Below are 16,832 nucleotides of genomic sequence, written 5' to 3'. Positions count from 1 at the left end.
CATCTGCTATTATCAATTGTATGTGGTAACGTACTGTAGCACTGCAAGCCAGAACCGTTAGTGCAGGTTTTTCTGTGCACTGGTCAGAGAGTGTGCGTGGGTCGAAGGACATCAGGCAGATGGCCTTTTCTTCCCCTCGGTCTTGAGGAGTGGGGAGGGGCCATGTAGGTGTGAGCGGGAATGTACAAGCACAGAGAAGTCTTTGACCAAGAGAGGAGTTTTTGCTTATTAGGTCACCCATCTTTCCCCATGCCTGTGTCTGTCCTCCCCTCCCTCCCTCCCTCCCTCCCACTCTCTCCCTGTTTGTTTCTTATATATCTCTGCATGCAGCGTATCTCTTGATTCTCCACCAAGCCCATCCACAGACGAGGTAAATATTGTCAACACTCAATTACCCGTACAACAAGTTCAACAAGTCGAAGACTGGAATGTTAACGACGCAGCTGTACTTTTAAGGTAGGCACTGCACACTGTGAGAGAGCTGCTAATGAGAGTAAATCCTAGCTATCTTATTGCTTCTCAGGGAAATCTCAGCTACAGTCTCGATTCCTTCAGATTAATATCAACATGTAGACATGGTGTGGCGGCACAGTGGCTTTGATCCTCTGATGCTTTATCTGCACAGTTGAACTGTCTTTTCTTTTTTGCTCTGAAATCCAGCAAAGCTCTGTGTGCTATCTTTTATCATCTTCAGCTCCTTTTGATTTGAAATTCACATATTGTCCGTAAAATGTCCTTCCAGGTTGCCTTGGCTCGAGAGATGAATATGCAGATATTCTGTCTGCACTGTTCACATAATTGAGCAATTTTTTAAAAGAGCTAAGCTATGATTTTTGTAGGAAACAGTCAAGAGTACATGGAGGTGAGAGTCGCAGCCGTCGCAGTAAGATGAATATTGTCTGTGTCACTTTGTGGCATGTTAGTGAAATCTCTGCTGGTTTTTAAGCATCTTTTGAAAACACGCAGCACACGCGCCTGACTGAGCAACGCCATATCCGATCAAGGCCATAAATAATGCATGTTTAAAGCTTGAGTCATGTTTTTGAAGTTTAAAGCTGGAGACAGACCCACCTTGCACTTTGGGCTGATACATGCCTGCGTGATGCTGATGTGTGCCTACCAGACGGAGATAATAGAGACATTTGCTTGACGTGATTTTTGTGGACATCATTTCTCTATTGTGATTGCTTTTAATGTGACTTGCAGGATACATTTTGAACATGTATAATATAACATTTTTGTAATATTAAGCAAGATTATAAATGCATTCCTCCGGGTACGATGATGTATGAGTTTGTCTTTATGTGAAACCCTGGTATCTGAGAAACAGTTGAAGGAGGAGAAGAGAGATATGAGGTCGCAGACAGCGCTGTCTGTCACTCGCTTACCTCTTCTCTCCAGAAACAAACCTCTCTCAGAGCTATCTCTCAGCTCCAGGGAATCCTCTTGGTGTTTGTCAGTGATGTGGTTGATGGTTGTCATTGTGCAACTCCATTTCACATCTTGAAGAGTCAGCTTTCCAAAGCAAACAAACAAATCATGCTGCCTTTTTATTTCTTAAACATCATTGTCTCGTGTGGAGCCTCTGCCGCCTCATTTCCATGTCTTATTCACAAACACAGCAGTGAGGGGAATCGACTTTGTACAAAGAATATAAAGGCGTTTTGAGTGAATATTTGAGCTCAAGTGAGGTCACATGACCTCTGATTACCAGCGAAGAGAAAGAGACGGTGAGAGCAGGACAGAGTGGGAGAGAAGGGCTGATTCATAGACTCACCTACACTAACCAGAGCTGTCTGAGGAAGAAAAGGAAGGGAAGGAAGCGGAGAGATAACAGGAGACAGCAGTGGGAATGAGATGGTAATGATTCATGTGGAATTGGAGAAAATAAAATGCATTTGGCCAATCTGGGGTGAGGTGGTCTGTAGAACAAACTCGAAAGGTGGAGAGAAGAATGAATGTGTACGGAGGAGGAGGAGGAGGAGGAGGAGGAGGAGGAGGAGGAGGAGGAGGAGGAGGAGGAGTGAAAAGAAGGAAGGATGAAGATAAAGAAAGGAGATGAGTCCGCTGCAAGTCTTCCCCTCCCCGTACCTTGGGAGTCGTTCACTCAAATGTTGACACTGCAACACAATTTCTTTCTTCCTCGTTCATTTCAGACTCAATTTGTTTTAGACAAACCACCTGAGCTCGAGAGAGAAGCGCTCAAAGGTAAACAGTGAGTTGGTTAACCGTTAATGATCCCACCCAGAAAAACAGCAATGGGAGGTCAAACAACAAAAAATATTTTTTGTTTCTTAACTATGATCCTCTACCAAACAGAGATGGCTTTCTACAGTCGAAGTACATTTTCAACATGTGAAATCCTCGAGAAACTACATTTTACATATAAAGTAAACATTAGGGCTGTTACCAATGATTTTCTTTATTGATTCTTCTTTTCATTATTTTAATTATTAATCGATTAATCACTAGTCTATAATACATCTCAATATTTCCATCCCAGTTTCCCAGAATTCAAGGTGATCTCTTCAGATGTCTTGTTTTGTCCGATCAACAGTCCAAAAGCCAAAGATATTCAGCTCTGAATCACCTTTATTGACCAAGTGTGCACGTGCAAGGAATTTGACTGTTTTATTTGTTTTGCATCTCAATGTACTCACACAGAAACTGACCTCACAGCTAGAGAGAGAGACAACAAAGCTGAACAAATAAAAGAACAAAATAGACAACAATGCTATGTACACAAGTAGTAAAAAATAGTATCTATAAGTATTATATAAATATATATGAAAAGCAACAATGATCAACAATAACGTGATAAATAAAAAGTCTATATATAATTAAGTTACAATACAAATGGTGCCAAAAAAGACTGAATGATATAAATACATAATATAAAATAGAGAAAAGCAGAAAATCCACACATTGGAGATGCTGGCACCAGAAACTCAAATCGACTAATTGACTAATTATCGCAGCTTGAATAAACATGAAACAATGTTAAATGCGTTTAAATACAATTTTGAATGAACTATTGGTGATATAAAAACAAAAGATTCGTAAGGTACAATTAGTGTTTCCACAAATTATCCCAGTAAATGGTTAAGGACTTGTGTTTTGATGACTTTATTACCAATTGAATACAATTTGTGTATGTGTGTGTGTGTGCGTGCGTGTGTGTGTGTGTGTGTGTGTGTGTGTGTGTGTGTGTGTGTGTAGGTGTGTGTGTGTGTGTGTGTGTGTCTCGCCTTAGATGGATGGCTGACTGCTGTTGTAAAGGTTGGAGGTTGAGCCCTCCAGCAGGGAAGAATTGGATTGACCAGTTTAAAAAAACGATGTGATAAGAGCCTTCTGACGAAGCACAAGGGAAGCTCCTGGTTATACGGCGTGTGTGTGTGTGTGTGTGTGTGTGTGTGTGTGTGTTATAAGGCTGAAGGTGTTCACTGAGAGGCCCAGCTGCTGCAGACGTAAAGGTTGTGAAATGAACGGAAAAGACAAGAAGCCTCTGACAGCCCAGTGACCAAACACAAGATTTATCATGACCTGTGAACCGGGGAAAGCTTTTTCTGACACTTATTGTGGCATGTGTGTGTGTGTGTGTGTGTGTGTGTGTGTGTGTGTGTGTGCATGTGTGGGCTGCCTCCTTGATATGTTTTTCCCCCACAGCGCCATCAAGGGGATTGCACCTCTTCAGGTCTAGCCTCACATGCCCCCTCACTCTAAAAGTCTGTGAAAAAAGATGCTTTTTGTCAGCGTTTGTTTCCTTGAGTTTAATGGAATGGAATAATGGGATGAAACTGCTGGCGTCTCATGATTCAGGTTTTCTATCTTGCACACAGGACACAGTTATTCAATTTGACTCTGATTTGTTGACTAGACTTCTCCTGTGTGTGTGTTTGTGTGTGTGTGTGTGTGTGTGTGTGTGTGTGTGTGTGTGTGTCTGGTGCTTTTCTTTAACAAGGTGGGTGTGTTACCTCGAGGTAGACTGTAGGTATCTCCCTGCTGCTTTATTGTTCAGCTCATTTTGACCTATTTCTTTTTTAGATCAGAAATGCAGGTTATGCCCTGCACAGTTTTTTCATTTTCTTGTCATGGACTAGACCGATCATTCATGTTAAAGATTCATGTGTCCCAATGTTTCCCTTATCATTGATCAGGTCTTAACTAACAGTAAACCTGCTGCTCCCCTCCCAAAAGGGAGAATGTTATGTCAATGAGGATTTCTATTTGTTGGTGTAAATGTGTTCAAATGTGAATATGTAAAGCTATAAAGTACATGTTTGTCTATAGGAACATGACTCAATAACATTTACAATTGGTGTGGTACAGTAAGTTGCTCTCTGCTCGCTCATTCTGAGTGGGTGTTTAGACGGAAAACAGTGGCTGCACCCGAGAGACCACAAGTTGGAAGGCTTATCAGACACTACAGCACTGCACAGTAGTTTATAATACTAGAATTAGTTAGGTTTTTACTGCTCTGGAAAGTTGTCACTGTAGAATCTATATTTTGGCTCAACGATTGCAAAGTAAACGGTAGAAACTCTTCATTCATGTTGCAAAGTAATCAACCAGAAACATGTGCTTGAATGTATTTGATGGACCCGTGCAGTGCCTTGATGGATGATGCTGCGTTGTGGCAAAAGTTGAACATTTTATGGAGTGAACTTTAGTTTAACAATAAGTTGTTTTGTCTTCCACAACGTCTCGTTTGATAAACCTCTGAGGTCGCCAAAGTCAAAGTTGTTCTTATCCTACCATCTTTTGCTTTATATATCAGAACTGAATATTAATTATTAGCAGACTCAATCCAAAAAAGGTCAAATAAATCGTCTGACCTGCGTGACCCCCTGCTGTTTCTTGTCCTTAGCTGCGGGGCGGCCCTCGTGGCCGGGATGCCACTGTGTGCCGTGCCAGTCCACAGTGGACGGTGAGGGCCAGGAGGAGGGGACCGAGTGCAGGACACTGAGAGGTGGCGGTCCGCACCAAACGGGAGAAATGAACCTCTGCTGGAACGAGATCAAACGCAAGTCCCACAACATCCGGTAAGAGGACTTTTATAGTGGCATTTATTGAAAAGGTCTGGAAGAATGGATGTTTGTAGAGCCAAGACGCTTTTTGTATACAAGAGATCTGATCAGTTTCATCTTTAAGCAGTTTGTATGTAAGCCAGTAACTTGCCATCATTGTCTTTTTCTAAACGTAATCCTTATTTTTTAAGATTCACGAATTTGCGGTCTACTGAAGTACTCCGAGCATTTTTTTTCAAAACTAAACAACTTCCTGTGTCACAGTGACCAAATGTGGAAACAAATCTCATGTGATAACCCAGTTGCTGTCAATTAGCCAAACACCCAGTTAGTATAGAGATATATAATGGAAATAATAAAAGCCTTTCGGTGAGTCTGACGGCTTTTGGCTTAATCAAAGTTATTATATTATACAGACTGTTAATTGCCACGTAATTAGTACTTTTCTACCTGAACATTAAGTGAGAATTGTACTTCTAATTACTGTTGCAGTTGTCTGTTCTTGTTTGAATCTGTGGTGAGACATTGTGCTAATATGTGTGCGTTTAAGTCACACGGGGACATGGAGCCTAATGAGGTCTAACATTTATATATACTGTCTCTTTCGTTGTTTATTTTCCATTTTCCTCCAACGATTCTTGTCGCCATTCACAGTGAGATTTCAGGCAATTAAAAAAACGTATTGTCTAATAATGTGCTGTCACACGATAATGCATATTTCAGCATTCCTTCCTGTCAGCTTAATTATTGATATACTATGGGTTAATACTGCCATTGCACAAGTCACACTCGAGAGGTTTCTCAGTGCAAAACAATTAGGGGGCGTTGTTCTTTGATGCTTAATTGGAAACTTGCCGCATCATTTCTGTTCCTTCTATTCAACTGGCATCCTGTTTAGACAATTGGCCCCTTAATTGCTTACTTGACCCTGATGTATCTAGGAGGAGGGAGGGGGAGGTTAGCTGTGAAATTGGTTAAGACAGTTTCCCCTGCAGCCGCGTGTAATGAGATCACTATGGATGGCCCGCAGTGGATGTTTATATCAGAGCTGCACTCTGACTTCATCAGGCTGAGAGAGAAAGGGATGGAGGGGAAGAGAGAGAGCAGACAGCTGGTATTAAATCATCACAGAGGAGAGATGGGATGCAGGGAAACGGGAGGAGCAGAGGCAAAGAAGAATGTAAGAATGAATGAATGAGAAAGAGCTTCACTGAAAAGCTGTCTAACCTTGAGGGTGGGAGCTGTCCAGAGGAAACGTCTGACTGCGTTTATTGCCAGCGGCTGGACAAGTGCAGACGACCGGCTTTGTAATGGCCTATCTGGCATTGATTGACAGGTGGTTGAGGCTCTGTTCCAAGTCATGGCGGCTTCCTTCTATCCTTTAAACTGTTGTAGGCCTAAATGATACCTTTTATAGTATGCTGCACTCCTCTTTGGTGCTCTTAAACTACTCATTTCTAAACAAGAGTCTCAATCCAAGCAAGAAGCTGTGTGACGCTGAACTCGATGGTGATATCTGTATGCTAACATGCTCACAATGACGATGCTAACATGCTGATGTTTAGCAGGTATAATGTTTACCGTGTTAATTGACCATGTTAGCATGCTAATATTGGCTAATTAGTACTGCAGACGGGGGAGGGGGGCGTGTTTGTGTGTGAAGCGTCCCATTGTGGCTGTCATGGTTGGTGCTCTTGTAATCCGCTGCATACAAACGGTGGTGGGACACTGGCGACAACCCATGCTGTCAAACGTTCCACAAACTTGCGGTCATTATTCGCTCATATTGTACTTTACTTCGCTATTATTGTCTCAGCCGAGAAAAAGTGACTCTTAAAGATTTAAGTTTTTATTGAAACTAAAATGGCCACAAAATGTGCAATATCAAATAAATTACTAAATAAACAAAAACACTGCCATCCCTAGAGTCCCGGTGCTCGCACGGCTAAAGAATAATCCCCGCTCCAAAATTTGACGTGAAAGCAGCCATTTCTGAACAAAAAACTCAGACAAATTAAGATAAGGAGTTAATAGCGCACAAAATACATTCTCTAAATGTTTACAGATGGCAGAGCCACAGAGAATTTATCAGTGTGACACAGTGTCGCTCAGCTAATTGGACTCGGCGCTGATAACAGAAGGTTAGGGACTTTATCACTTTTTTGGCAACTTGTATGGAAAGTAGGCAAAATCATAAAACTGTGAGCCGTTCTACAAACACTCACCAGCTGTGTAGCATGTGTTATTGACTGCAAAACAGTGCTTTGATGCCATGGGCGAAAAGCTGTAGACATGCTGTTCTTATTGCTGTGTGTTTTGTGCTAGACCAAGTTGTGGTTTAATGTCTTACGCAGGATTCAGATAATAGCACTAAACAAATGGGCCGCAACATTGTTTTGCGCTGTCTCTCATAATCACCGCTGACTGATTATGAATATATAAAAAAGAGACATATATTACTGCAAGCTTATTGCTGAGGCCATTCAGCCATCTGTAACTGTTGTGTAAGAAAATACAGTATGAGAGTGTGGGTGGTTTCAGTGACTTCAAGCTATTTACTCGGTGGAGAAAAGTGTCAATGGCTGTGTGATTCACTCAATGGACAATCAGGGAATTATCTGGCATTTTCTTTTACATTCCTTCATTTGTGTTCATTTGGAGTGTACACAGCTTTACTTCTCAAAGGAGAAAATGAAGCACATGGCTACATCCTCCAGTCAAGCTAAGCTAACCGGCTGCCGCTTCTTATTCACAGCACAGATTGGTATCGATCTCCTCACCTCTGCAAAGAAACGTACAAGCATGTTCCCCAAAACATGTCGGACTATTCCTTTTAAAGTCAGCTAAATGGGATGTACTTATCAGTGTGTTTTTGTAACTCATCTCTTGCTCAGTGTATGTTATTGTTAGCGATGTGATTAAGCCGTATTTCCACTGAGACCAGCCGTACTTTGCACTCTATGGCAGTCAAACACACGGCAGCTTGACGCTGAATCATCACAAATCTCCTCTAGTGTAGTAGTAGCAGCAGCGGTCGGTAAACGGTATGACTTCTTCAAATGCATTTCCCACGTAACTTAGTTGATGACAGGGTCATGGCTAACAATATAACGCATTGTGTGTGGAGATTTACTTTGTGCCACATGGGGAGGAGCCCCCACTTTTGCACTGCAGGGAATGCCCACCGACTGTTGGTGTGGGTGTCTTGGTGGCATGTTATGAATTTATTTGCCGCATGGCTCGGATAACTGCAGCGAGCCAGCCGCCCACGCACAGTGTCTGTCTGAGGGCAAAGGGAGACCTCTGGGTTTGTTTTTGCCTCAGACTGTTTGTGTCATTACAACAATGCTCCTGTCTCTATTCACAAGTACAGATATCTGTTGATACGCTCCTCATTCAGGGTCTTATTCTCATTCATTTTCTCATTCAGTCTTTACTTTTTCTTCTACTCCTCTTCTGGTCTGTTGTTGCTTATATGCCCTCCAGCTATATTCTTCTAGTCTTTCCCTTGCTAGCGCCCCCCCACAGGCAGCCCAGACTCAGTGCATTGCCCTCTGGTGGTTCTGTGCTCCACTTTGCCTACATACCTCTCAGGCAAGTTAAGAGATGCCTGCAGGACTTATTGAGCTCCAATTACACGTTAACGACAATTCTATTGTTCAAGGTCAGGGGTGAAAACCTGATGCTGCTATGGGGGGTTTGTAATTGGAGGTGTGTGTGGGCCATCAATCATTTAGTCGCTTGAAGGATTTTGCTTTCACTGCTGCCTGAGAATCGTTTTGGGATTCAGTGGTTTATTTCAGGGTATGAAAACGGCATCATTTTCCCAGGATGCCATACACATATTTGCTCAGTCTCATGGTATTACTGTAATACTGATTGATTTGGTTTGAGCTTCTGGGGCCAAATATTTCAAATGTGACCTACATTTCAGGTTTTTCAGTTTACCTGAGGTTCCATTTGGTGACATTTTTAATAACTCTGTTATTCAAAGTTAATGTGAGGAACTTTTAACTGGTTGTGAAACCGTCTCATTTGAATTCTGACGCCTCTGTATGACCTACATAAGTAAACACGGCCATCAGCTGGAAGATTGGCTATTTCTATAAAGTTATTCTTAATGCTTGTCATCAGCCCTGATCAATATGTTTTTTGATCAAAGGAATTCTGCTTGTTTTTTGTAATTCATCATCTCGATTGGCTTGTCGTTAATTGGCATGTTTGACGGTTTAATCATTACTGACCTTTAACAGCATAATCAAACAGTAACTATAGATTTTGTTGTTACGTGGTGTTAATCAAGGTATTAAAACCTGTCTATCAGCTTTAGGGTGAAAGCAGCAATGTTCTTTCTCTGATCTGGTATTCTTGTGCTGCTGTTTTGCACACAGGGTTCACAAAGAAAATAATTTTAATTAACCCTTAAAATGTCTCTGCAGGAGAGTAGAAGATACAAACTGTCGCTAATTAGTCTTTGACATCAACACAAAGTATACAAATGAATGTGAACTCATTATCCCACGAAGCAGTGGGCCATATTTGCTTCCAGTCATCACAATCTTTTCTTTTTGAACAAGCAGAATCATTTAATTCTTAGCAGCAGGAGTTCAGATTAAATGAAACCGTGGGCCGCAGGCGTCATTAATGTTTTGCTGATTCACAGGTAGAAGTTTAAGTGTCTCAATTCCAAACAAGGGGAAACAGAAGACCCAATAAAGTGTGTCAGAGCTGGTTGCTGGATATTTAACTTAATTCACCTTTTGGCCAGCAGCTGATTTATTGATTAGTTTGTCTTTAACTTCCTCTCTCCTAAATAATAAAGTTGTATTAATGTTAACCAACCACATCCAACAACTAACTTGTCTGAGCCAATGTGATGAAAATAATAGAGCATTTCCATATGGTGTTGGCATGAAAAAACTATTTAAGCACTGAAAATTACCACAAAACTTACACATTGCAACATAAGGTCTCAAGGCCACGACGCACTATGAAATCAAACACACAAATGTTGCCTCCACATGTCGCTACGCTAATTAACTGATTTATCAGAATTTATTAGAACACACAGCAGAGTCAGGCAAACAGGCAAAGCAAGTAATTACTGAGTACCACTCCTGCATAAGGACAAAGAAAAACTGACAAATTGTGTCATAAATAGAGAAAGAAAAGATTAAATGGAGAGCGAAAAATAATTCCTCCTTAACTCAGTCACTGAAAGAAATTATAGGTGAATATGTTGACATATTTTGAATGGGAGCATTATCATTTATGATTAGAATAATTGTAAGATTGACATCAGCAGCAGCGGCAACAACAATTGTGGTAATGATAATTACTTTTTCTTCATTTGGCTGAGGACTTCTTTATTTTAGATTGTTTTTTGGCATTTTCGCCTTTACTTGGCAGATGACAGTGAAGAAATGTTGGAGAGAGAGAGACCTGTATGACATGCAACAAAGGAATGAAACCCGGGACGTTGCAGTTATATGACACGTGCCATAACGTTTGACTACTAAGACGCTCCAATATGGAGGTTATACAGAAAGAGGCGGAGGCTTGAGTTGCTGTAGCTGCTAGAAGCTCTGTACCTTCCTGCTTTCTGCACTACGACTCTCCTGCTTTTTAGGTGGCCTTGGTAATGTTTTCGTGAGAAGAGGGTTAAGTGGTGAGATCAGGATGACACTACAGCAAGCCAGACATGAACATACCTTCAATATGATGACATTTACTGTTTTGGTTTCAAATGAGTCTTGTTGGCCTCGTTTGCATATATTCAGGTTTAAGCGATACAAGTTATAACTAAAAGAACAATATGATAAATGTCCACAACAATGTGAGGGTGTACAGTTTTGTTCCCCCTCTGCAGACTTAAATGCTCTATAATATAATATAATCTAATGTCTCGCTACTTCCTCCTTTGCTCCAGATGGACAGGAGTCATATTATCATAATCATGGCCACTACAGAGCTTTTCACTTGAACGTACGCATGCAAACATGGACACTCACCCACAAGACACTCACAATAAACCTGAGCAACACACACACACACTGTAACAAGAACACTGTGATATGTACAGTAACTGGCTAGCGGCAATTAGCAAGTAAGTTGCTGTAATACATTTTACAGTATGCTTACTGTAAAACTATTCACAGTACCTATACAATACTGTAGTTATTTTTACAGTAATAACCACAGTACCGGCATTGTTATGACTATAACTGCTGTACTTATTATCACGGTAGCAGGTTATTGTATTTTTTTAAACCGCAAATGTTGGACTGCTGTAACATCACTGCATTCATTTACTAATAATACTGTAAATTAATAAATTAAACCGTAAAAATAATTACATACTGTAAAATAAAGACAGTTTTAGTTACCAAAACTAATTTATTTTTTCACTTTCAACATTTTAAATTTTAAATACAAATTTTACTTTGTATTTTTCATTTTGTATACATTTAGTTAACACTGCTTTAAACGCATTCCTGAACATACAAATATCCCCTCTTTCTTCACGTTACGGTGACAATGTAAACATGTAGTTTTACAAGTCATTTGACAGTAAATAGTAAAACACACTGCGGGTGTGTGTCGGTGATCTCACACATTCTACACGTCAATGTTTCTGCATTTGCATTTGAAGAACTTTTTATTCTAAAAAATGTAATTAAATTGGACAAGATTCATTTAGTACGAGCGTCCTCATCAATACATGAATCACTTAAACCAGAAACACACTCGTGGCATGTGTGTGCTAACTGTGCATAATGTAGGAATCTCTACATACTTTACAGAAGCAATCAAGATTTTGTGTCAGTAAATTGTTTTGTAAGTGTGAGTGTCATATGTAGGCGCTCATGATTCACACAGGGAGTTTTTGAATGTGGTAATGTAATTATAGCAGTGAGTCACTTAGATACAGAGGAGGACTCCTTGTTCTTATTAAGATGGTTTCTTTTCAAGTTATAAGCAGAGTTATTTTCAGCCTAGCCAGTTCACTGATTCTACATTTCAGGGTATTGATATGTGCATGTGATTTTGCATTTAAAATGCTTTTATGTCAAACTTATATTCTAACTTTTTGTTGTCATTTGAAGCTACACGCATGCAAAATCTCCATCTATAGTTGTAACGAGGAGGCGTAACAGTCCTCCCCGTGGGCATCAATCAGCAGCTGTACGTCTTCAAACGCCTACAGTATGTCCAGTAGTGGGGAACGGCCCCAGTGGCTGGTCTGCTCTTGTTACTCGCCAAATGTGTTTCCCACAAATTTCAGTAAGGTGGCTGTTGGAAGAGACGCTTTAGGCAAGGCATCAGTAAAGTCCTACACCACAAGAGAAGTCCCTGAATGCGTCACACGCAACACACACTACCCCTACAGTGCAGGAAATAAAAAAGGGAAGCAGAACGAGTGAGAAACCCAGGGAACATTGGCAAGACATGAACATGCTGCTTGCATTTTACAGCTATCAGGCCACATTATTTATTGATATTAGAGCTAAAATCTTTCAGTTACCTACTGATGCCATTTGAGACCACCGGGGCATGCAATAGCCTTACAGTATGGGCTACATTCGTTCAAAACAACAATTTCACACCCGCAGTTTGGTCTGAATTTAAGTTGGACTGTTTTAAGCTTATTGCAGGTATTGGTAACTCATTTTAGTGCAGAAATGCCAAACTAGATTTGAGATCATTTAGAAACGTCTCCACATAGTTTGTCCACCAGAGACTAAAATCTCACTTATGTCTTAAAAAACTATGTAAAGAAAAAACAAAACAAATGTGCATGTTTAAAAAAGTACTATCTATAACTATACTATGTTGTCATTGGATTTTTTTAAACTCTCATTTATTGTTCTTGGTATCTACCTAAAAAATACAGTATTGGTTGGGCTACAGTCTGAACAGTTTGGCATTATGATTCTCGCATGATCTTGTTAAATATTAAATTTAAATATTTCCCTAACCGTAACCAAATTATTTAGTTGCCAAACAATACAACAAATATAAGGATTTGAACAAAACGGTTCTGTTCGTATCCAATCTGAGGTCTATTTATGATAAAAGTGTTGTAGTATCATGGTACGGTATCATCTGCCCCTCAGGGTTCCTATGCACTTCCTCGCTGTGGTGACACAATGCAATGCAACAAAACAGAAAGCCTGGTCCCACTTATTTCTCTTTCATCCTGCTGAAACTAATCTTAGCAAACTAGCTAAGAGTGACAACATGACACAATAAATGTGTCCATCTTAATCTACTGTGATTTAAGCTTTTCACACTGTGGCATCCCTAAAGATAAAAAAACAAACATACATACACACACCTTTTTAAATCTTTCAACTAAATACAGTGCTGCTGTGTCAACGTGGCCCATCACACACCCTTGCATTTTTTTTTCCCCAGCTCGCGCAACATCTCTGCAATTGCAAGACAAAGAGAGGGGGAAGACAGGAGATAGGAATGGGGCTGTGCTCAAAACTTCTCTGGGCCCCGAGGCAACACACTCGCTGGCTCCGATCTCTTAAAACAGCAGAAGCCCTGCTCCTATCTCCTATGCATTAATTAATCATTGAACCGAGCACTAAGCCTCTCTCTGTAATCTCTCCGACTGATTGGGGAGTTGGATTTCTGTTTGACCATGTTATTTACTTTGGATGTTAACCGTCAAGAAATGTGAAGATTATTAGCATGCAATAGAGTTTCCCAACTCTGAAAACACTGAGTAACGCTAAATATAAAACTCAAGGTTTTCTAAACAGCAACACCCTTAATATTTACACACAAAACATGATGATTCTTATCCACAGCTACCGACGGTGTTGAGCTGATAGCAGTTCAGTGTCGCTCTCAAGGACACACGGATTGATTGATACATTAATTAGTGTATTCACGTTCGGAACGAAGGTTGGTCTCTCTCACGCTGGGCTACTTATTTGATCAGTTCTGAGTCCTTTGCTTGAAGATTCCAGGAAATTAAAAAGTCAACAATGTTTATTATGACAATACCGTTATTTTCCCGGTTTAGACGTCACAAGTTCCCTGGTGAGATTGGCTGTCTTTCATTCTTGAAACTGTTGTCTGTGATGCCGACAGATGACTCTGCGAGTCGAGTCGGTCCTGTTGTCTTTCAAGTCACACAGCATCTCATTAATCCATTCGTAATGACCTTCCATGACATATTGACATTGGCGAACCCCTGATCTGCATCTCAAAGGATAAGGTCTGGTGATATTTCCAACAAATCAAAAGAAAAGACCAAAAATGAAATGATCCCGCTCATGATTCGTTTTGATATGGGTTGTTCGTCTGTAATGCATAACTATATTGTTGTCCAGAAACAGTTCAAAACACACCAATAAGCCACACTTTTCCATTGGGTGATTGCCATTACACTGCATATGGACACTTGTTAACACACAACCCCGCTGCTGCTGAAATCCGCAGCTGAAAATACACCAAAAAAATGCATTTTATTTTTACAAGACAGACAGTATCTGCATAAGTTTGACTCCTGACTCTGTGTGATTTTCTGATGTGGTCATCTGTGGAAATTCATTGCCCAACCTTACACCAATCCTTTTTTATTTTTTATATCTTAATATGAGAGGTGCTGCTCGTAGTGATGAAACCACAGATAATATTCATCTGACCCTGCAGCATCTTTCAGCTCATTGTTTTATGTTTCTGACCTGCAACTTCAATCTTTTTGTTAATTTTCATCGCCCACATCAACGTTGTTTTAAGGCGCATACTTTTTACCTGAGGAAATAACTGAAACCAACACAGAGCCAAAAGAGAGGCCAACTTTTAATGACAGTTAATGTTGCTTCATGTCTGTTTTGGATTTTCAAGTGGGCAACAGTTCAACAAATTCATCATATCAACTCAAGAAGGTGATAATATGTCAGTGTTGCGTTAACAGCTTGTTGCTCGGGCCCAAAGTGGCCCAAAAAATGTATAAATGCTTGTTTAATGTCTAACTCAAATCACCCTTCACAAAGATAGAGGAGCACACACACCCTACCCGTTTCCACTTTAGCACACACTCAAAATCACTGGCATCTTCCTACTCTAACCCAGCAGAACTTGGCCCCATAAATAGCACTTAAACTGATATCATGATGTTTCCACTGGAGATAGAATAGCTTCAGTCAGCCTCCTCTACTGGCAAACCTTTAGCCTGGTCTCCTCACAGCTTAGCAGGGTGAGAGTTGTTCTTGGCAGCACCCGCCATGTGACGACATTTCTAATACAGCGCAGGGAGTGCGCTATTTGTCTCACCCTCTGTGTGTGTGTAATGGAAGCAGTAATGGGTAAGTGTACTGTGTGCTGCGCTTTGAAACTTCTCCGCTAAAGTGCCAGGGTCATCCTTTGATGGATGGCCTCACTTAGACGTATCTGAGGGTCGGGCTCGCTCTGATTTGAGTCAGAAACCTTTCATGCTTGTGTGTGTGTTTGTGTTGTATTTAAATGCTTGTATTCACGCTTGTTATGGACTGAGAGCCGGTTCTGCAGGGGCTACAGAAAACTAGATCCTCTCAGATTCACAGCAAGCTAAGCTGGGGGGGGGGGCAACACGAGGCTATGGGGGCAGCGTTGTCTGCTTCACACAGGTTTCCTGACACGGGGTTGAACAAAGAGGCCTATCAACTCTGAAAAGTCGACTCACAAGCTTGATTTCACCTTTCCATCTTTCCTCCTTAAAGTTGCTAAGCTTTTTCCCTCGTGCCCTTCTGCAGCCGGCCTCCCTGACGTGATACCTAATCCCTCATGTGTCAGCGCTCATCTGTGCCAATTTTCAGTTCAAATTGCCTTACATTTGTTAACGTGACATTGCTGATGGTTGCATGCTAATGGTGCAGCCGTGAGTCTTTTCTTGGACTCCGCACAGGATTTGCTTATGTTAACCATATGTTTTGCAAAATTGTGATTATTGTGTTTGACTGCATTCAGACTTCTTCAATCCTAAAGTGTTCTGCTGACTTCACTTACACTTTCATCTGAATATCAGTCCAATTACGTTTTTTGAGATGTTCCCCCTCATTTATAGTCATGAGCAGTGACACTTAGACGGTCGGTTTCTCTTTCTGCCTCTTGCGCTCACTCCCACTCGTCGTCTCTGATGTGACAGTGCTGGCAAATTGTGATGTGCACGAAAAATGTTATTTGAGTGCTGGCTTCTGGTGTGTAATTGAAACACTGGGACACTTTTACACCGCTTTCCCATCACCCTTCCAGTGCCAGCTGTGCCACTGATGAGCAGTATAGTTGCCTCAGACATTGCTCACGCTGCTGGCAGGTGGCAAGCAGATACATTCTCTGTTTTTTGTTCCTGGTTTACGCAAACAAACCTGCAGCAACACACAAACCTCTCACCACCTAGTACGTGCCACAAGATACTTCATGCTTGTTTTGCTGTGACATTGTGATTTAACACTGTTGCAGTAAGACATACTGTATAGTGTCCTATATTTTGGTAATGCATGGTTTGGCTCAGATGACACCCAGTTCTGCACGTACTTGCTTACTTTACCACTCAGATTTAGGCAGATTTGCATCTAAAACATCTAAGTAATTCTCAAAACAACGGATCCCTGATTTATACCAGAGCTAAAATCTGAGAAAAGAATCCTCACTGGTTGATGATTGACTAGTCATGATGACTAAGACGTTAAAATGATGAGCGAGACAGAATTGTTCTTGTATTGCGCTGTAGAGCTGGTAGAGTTCGGGGGAGTTTTTTTTTGCAAATGGTCAATAATAATAATTACATTTACACATTTTAATGGT

At 40.9% G+C, this 16,832-nt stretch overlaps 1 protein-coding gene across 1 annotated transcript in view; it reads left to right on the top strand.

Annotated features, from left to right (window-relative positions):
* Nucleotides 1-354: 354 nt before the first annotated feature.
* The window catches only part of drp2 (dystrophin related protein 2), a 65,769-nt gene continuing 49,291 nt past the window's right edge, over nt 355-16,832 (top strand). The window contains exons 1-2 of the mRNA XM_079167076.1: nt 355-456; nt 4,868-5,042. Of these exons, the coding sequence (XP_079023202.1) occupies nt 4,996-5,042 (47 nt within the window). The 5' untranslated portion in view covers nt 355-456; nt 4,868-4,995. The remainder of the gene's footprint in view (nt 457-4,867; nt 5,043-16,832) is intronic.

The sequence above is a fragment of the Pholis gunnellus genome, assembly GCF_910591455.1.
Source record: "Pholis gunnellus genome assembly, chromosome: 10".
In the NCBI taxonomy this organism is placed as follows: Eukaryota; Metazoa; Chordata; class Actinopteri; order Perciformes; family Pholidae; genus Pholis; species Pholis gunnellus.
Note: the sequence above shows the minus strand (reverse complement) of the source record. Positions and strands in the feature narration are given on the sequence as shown.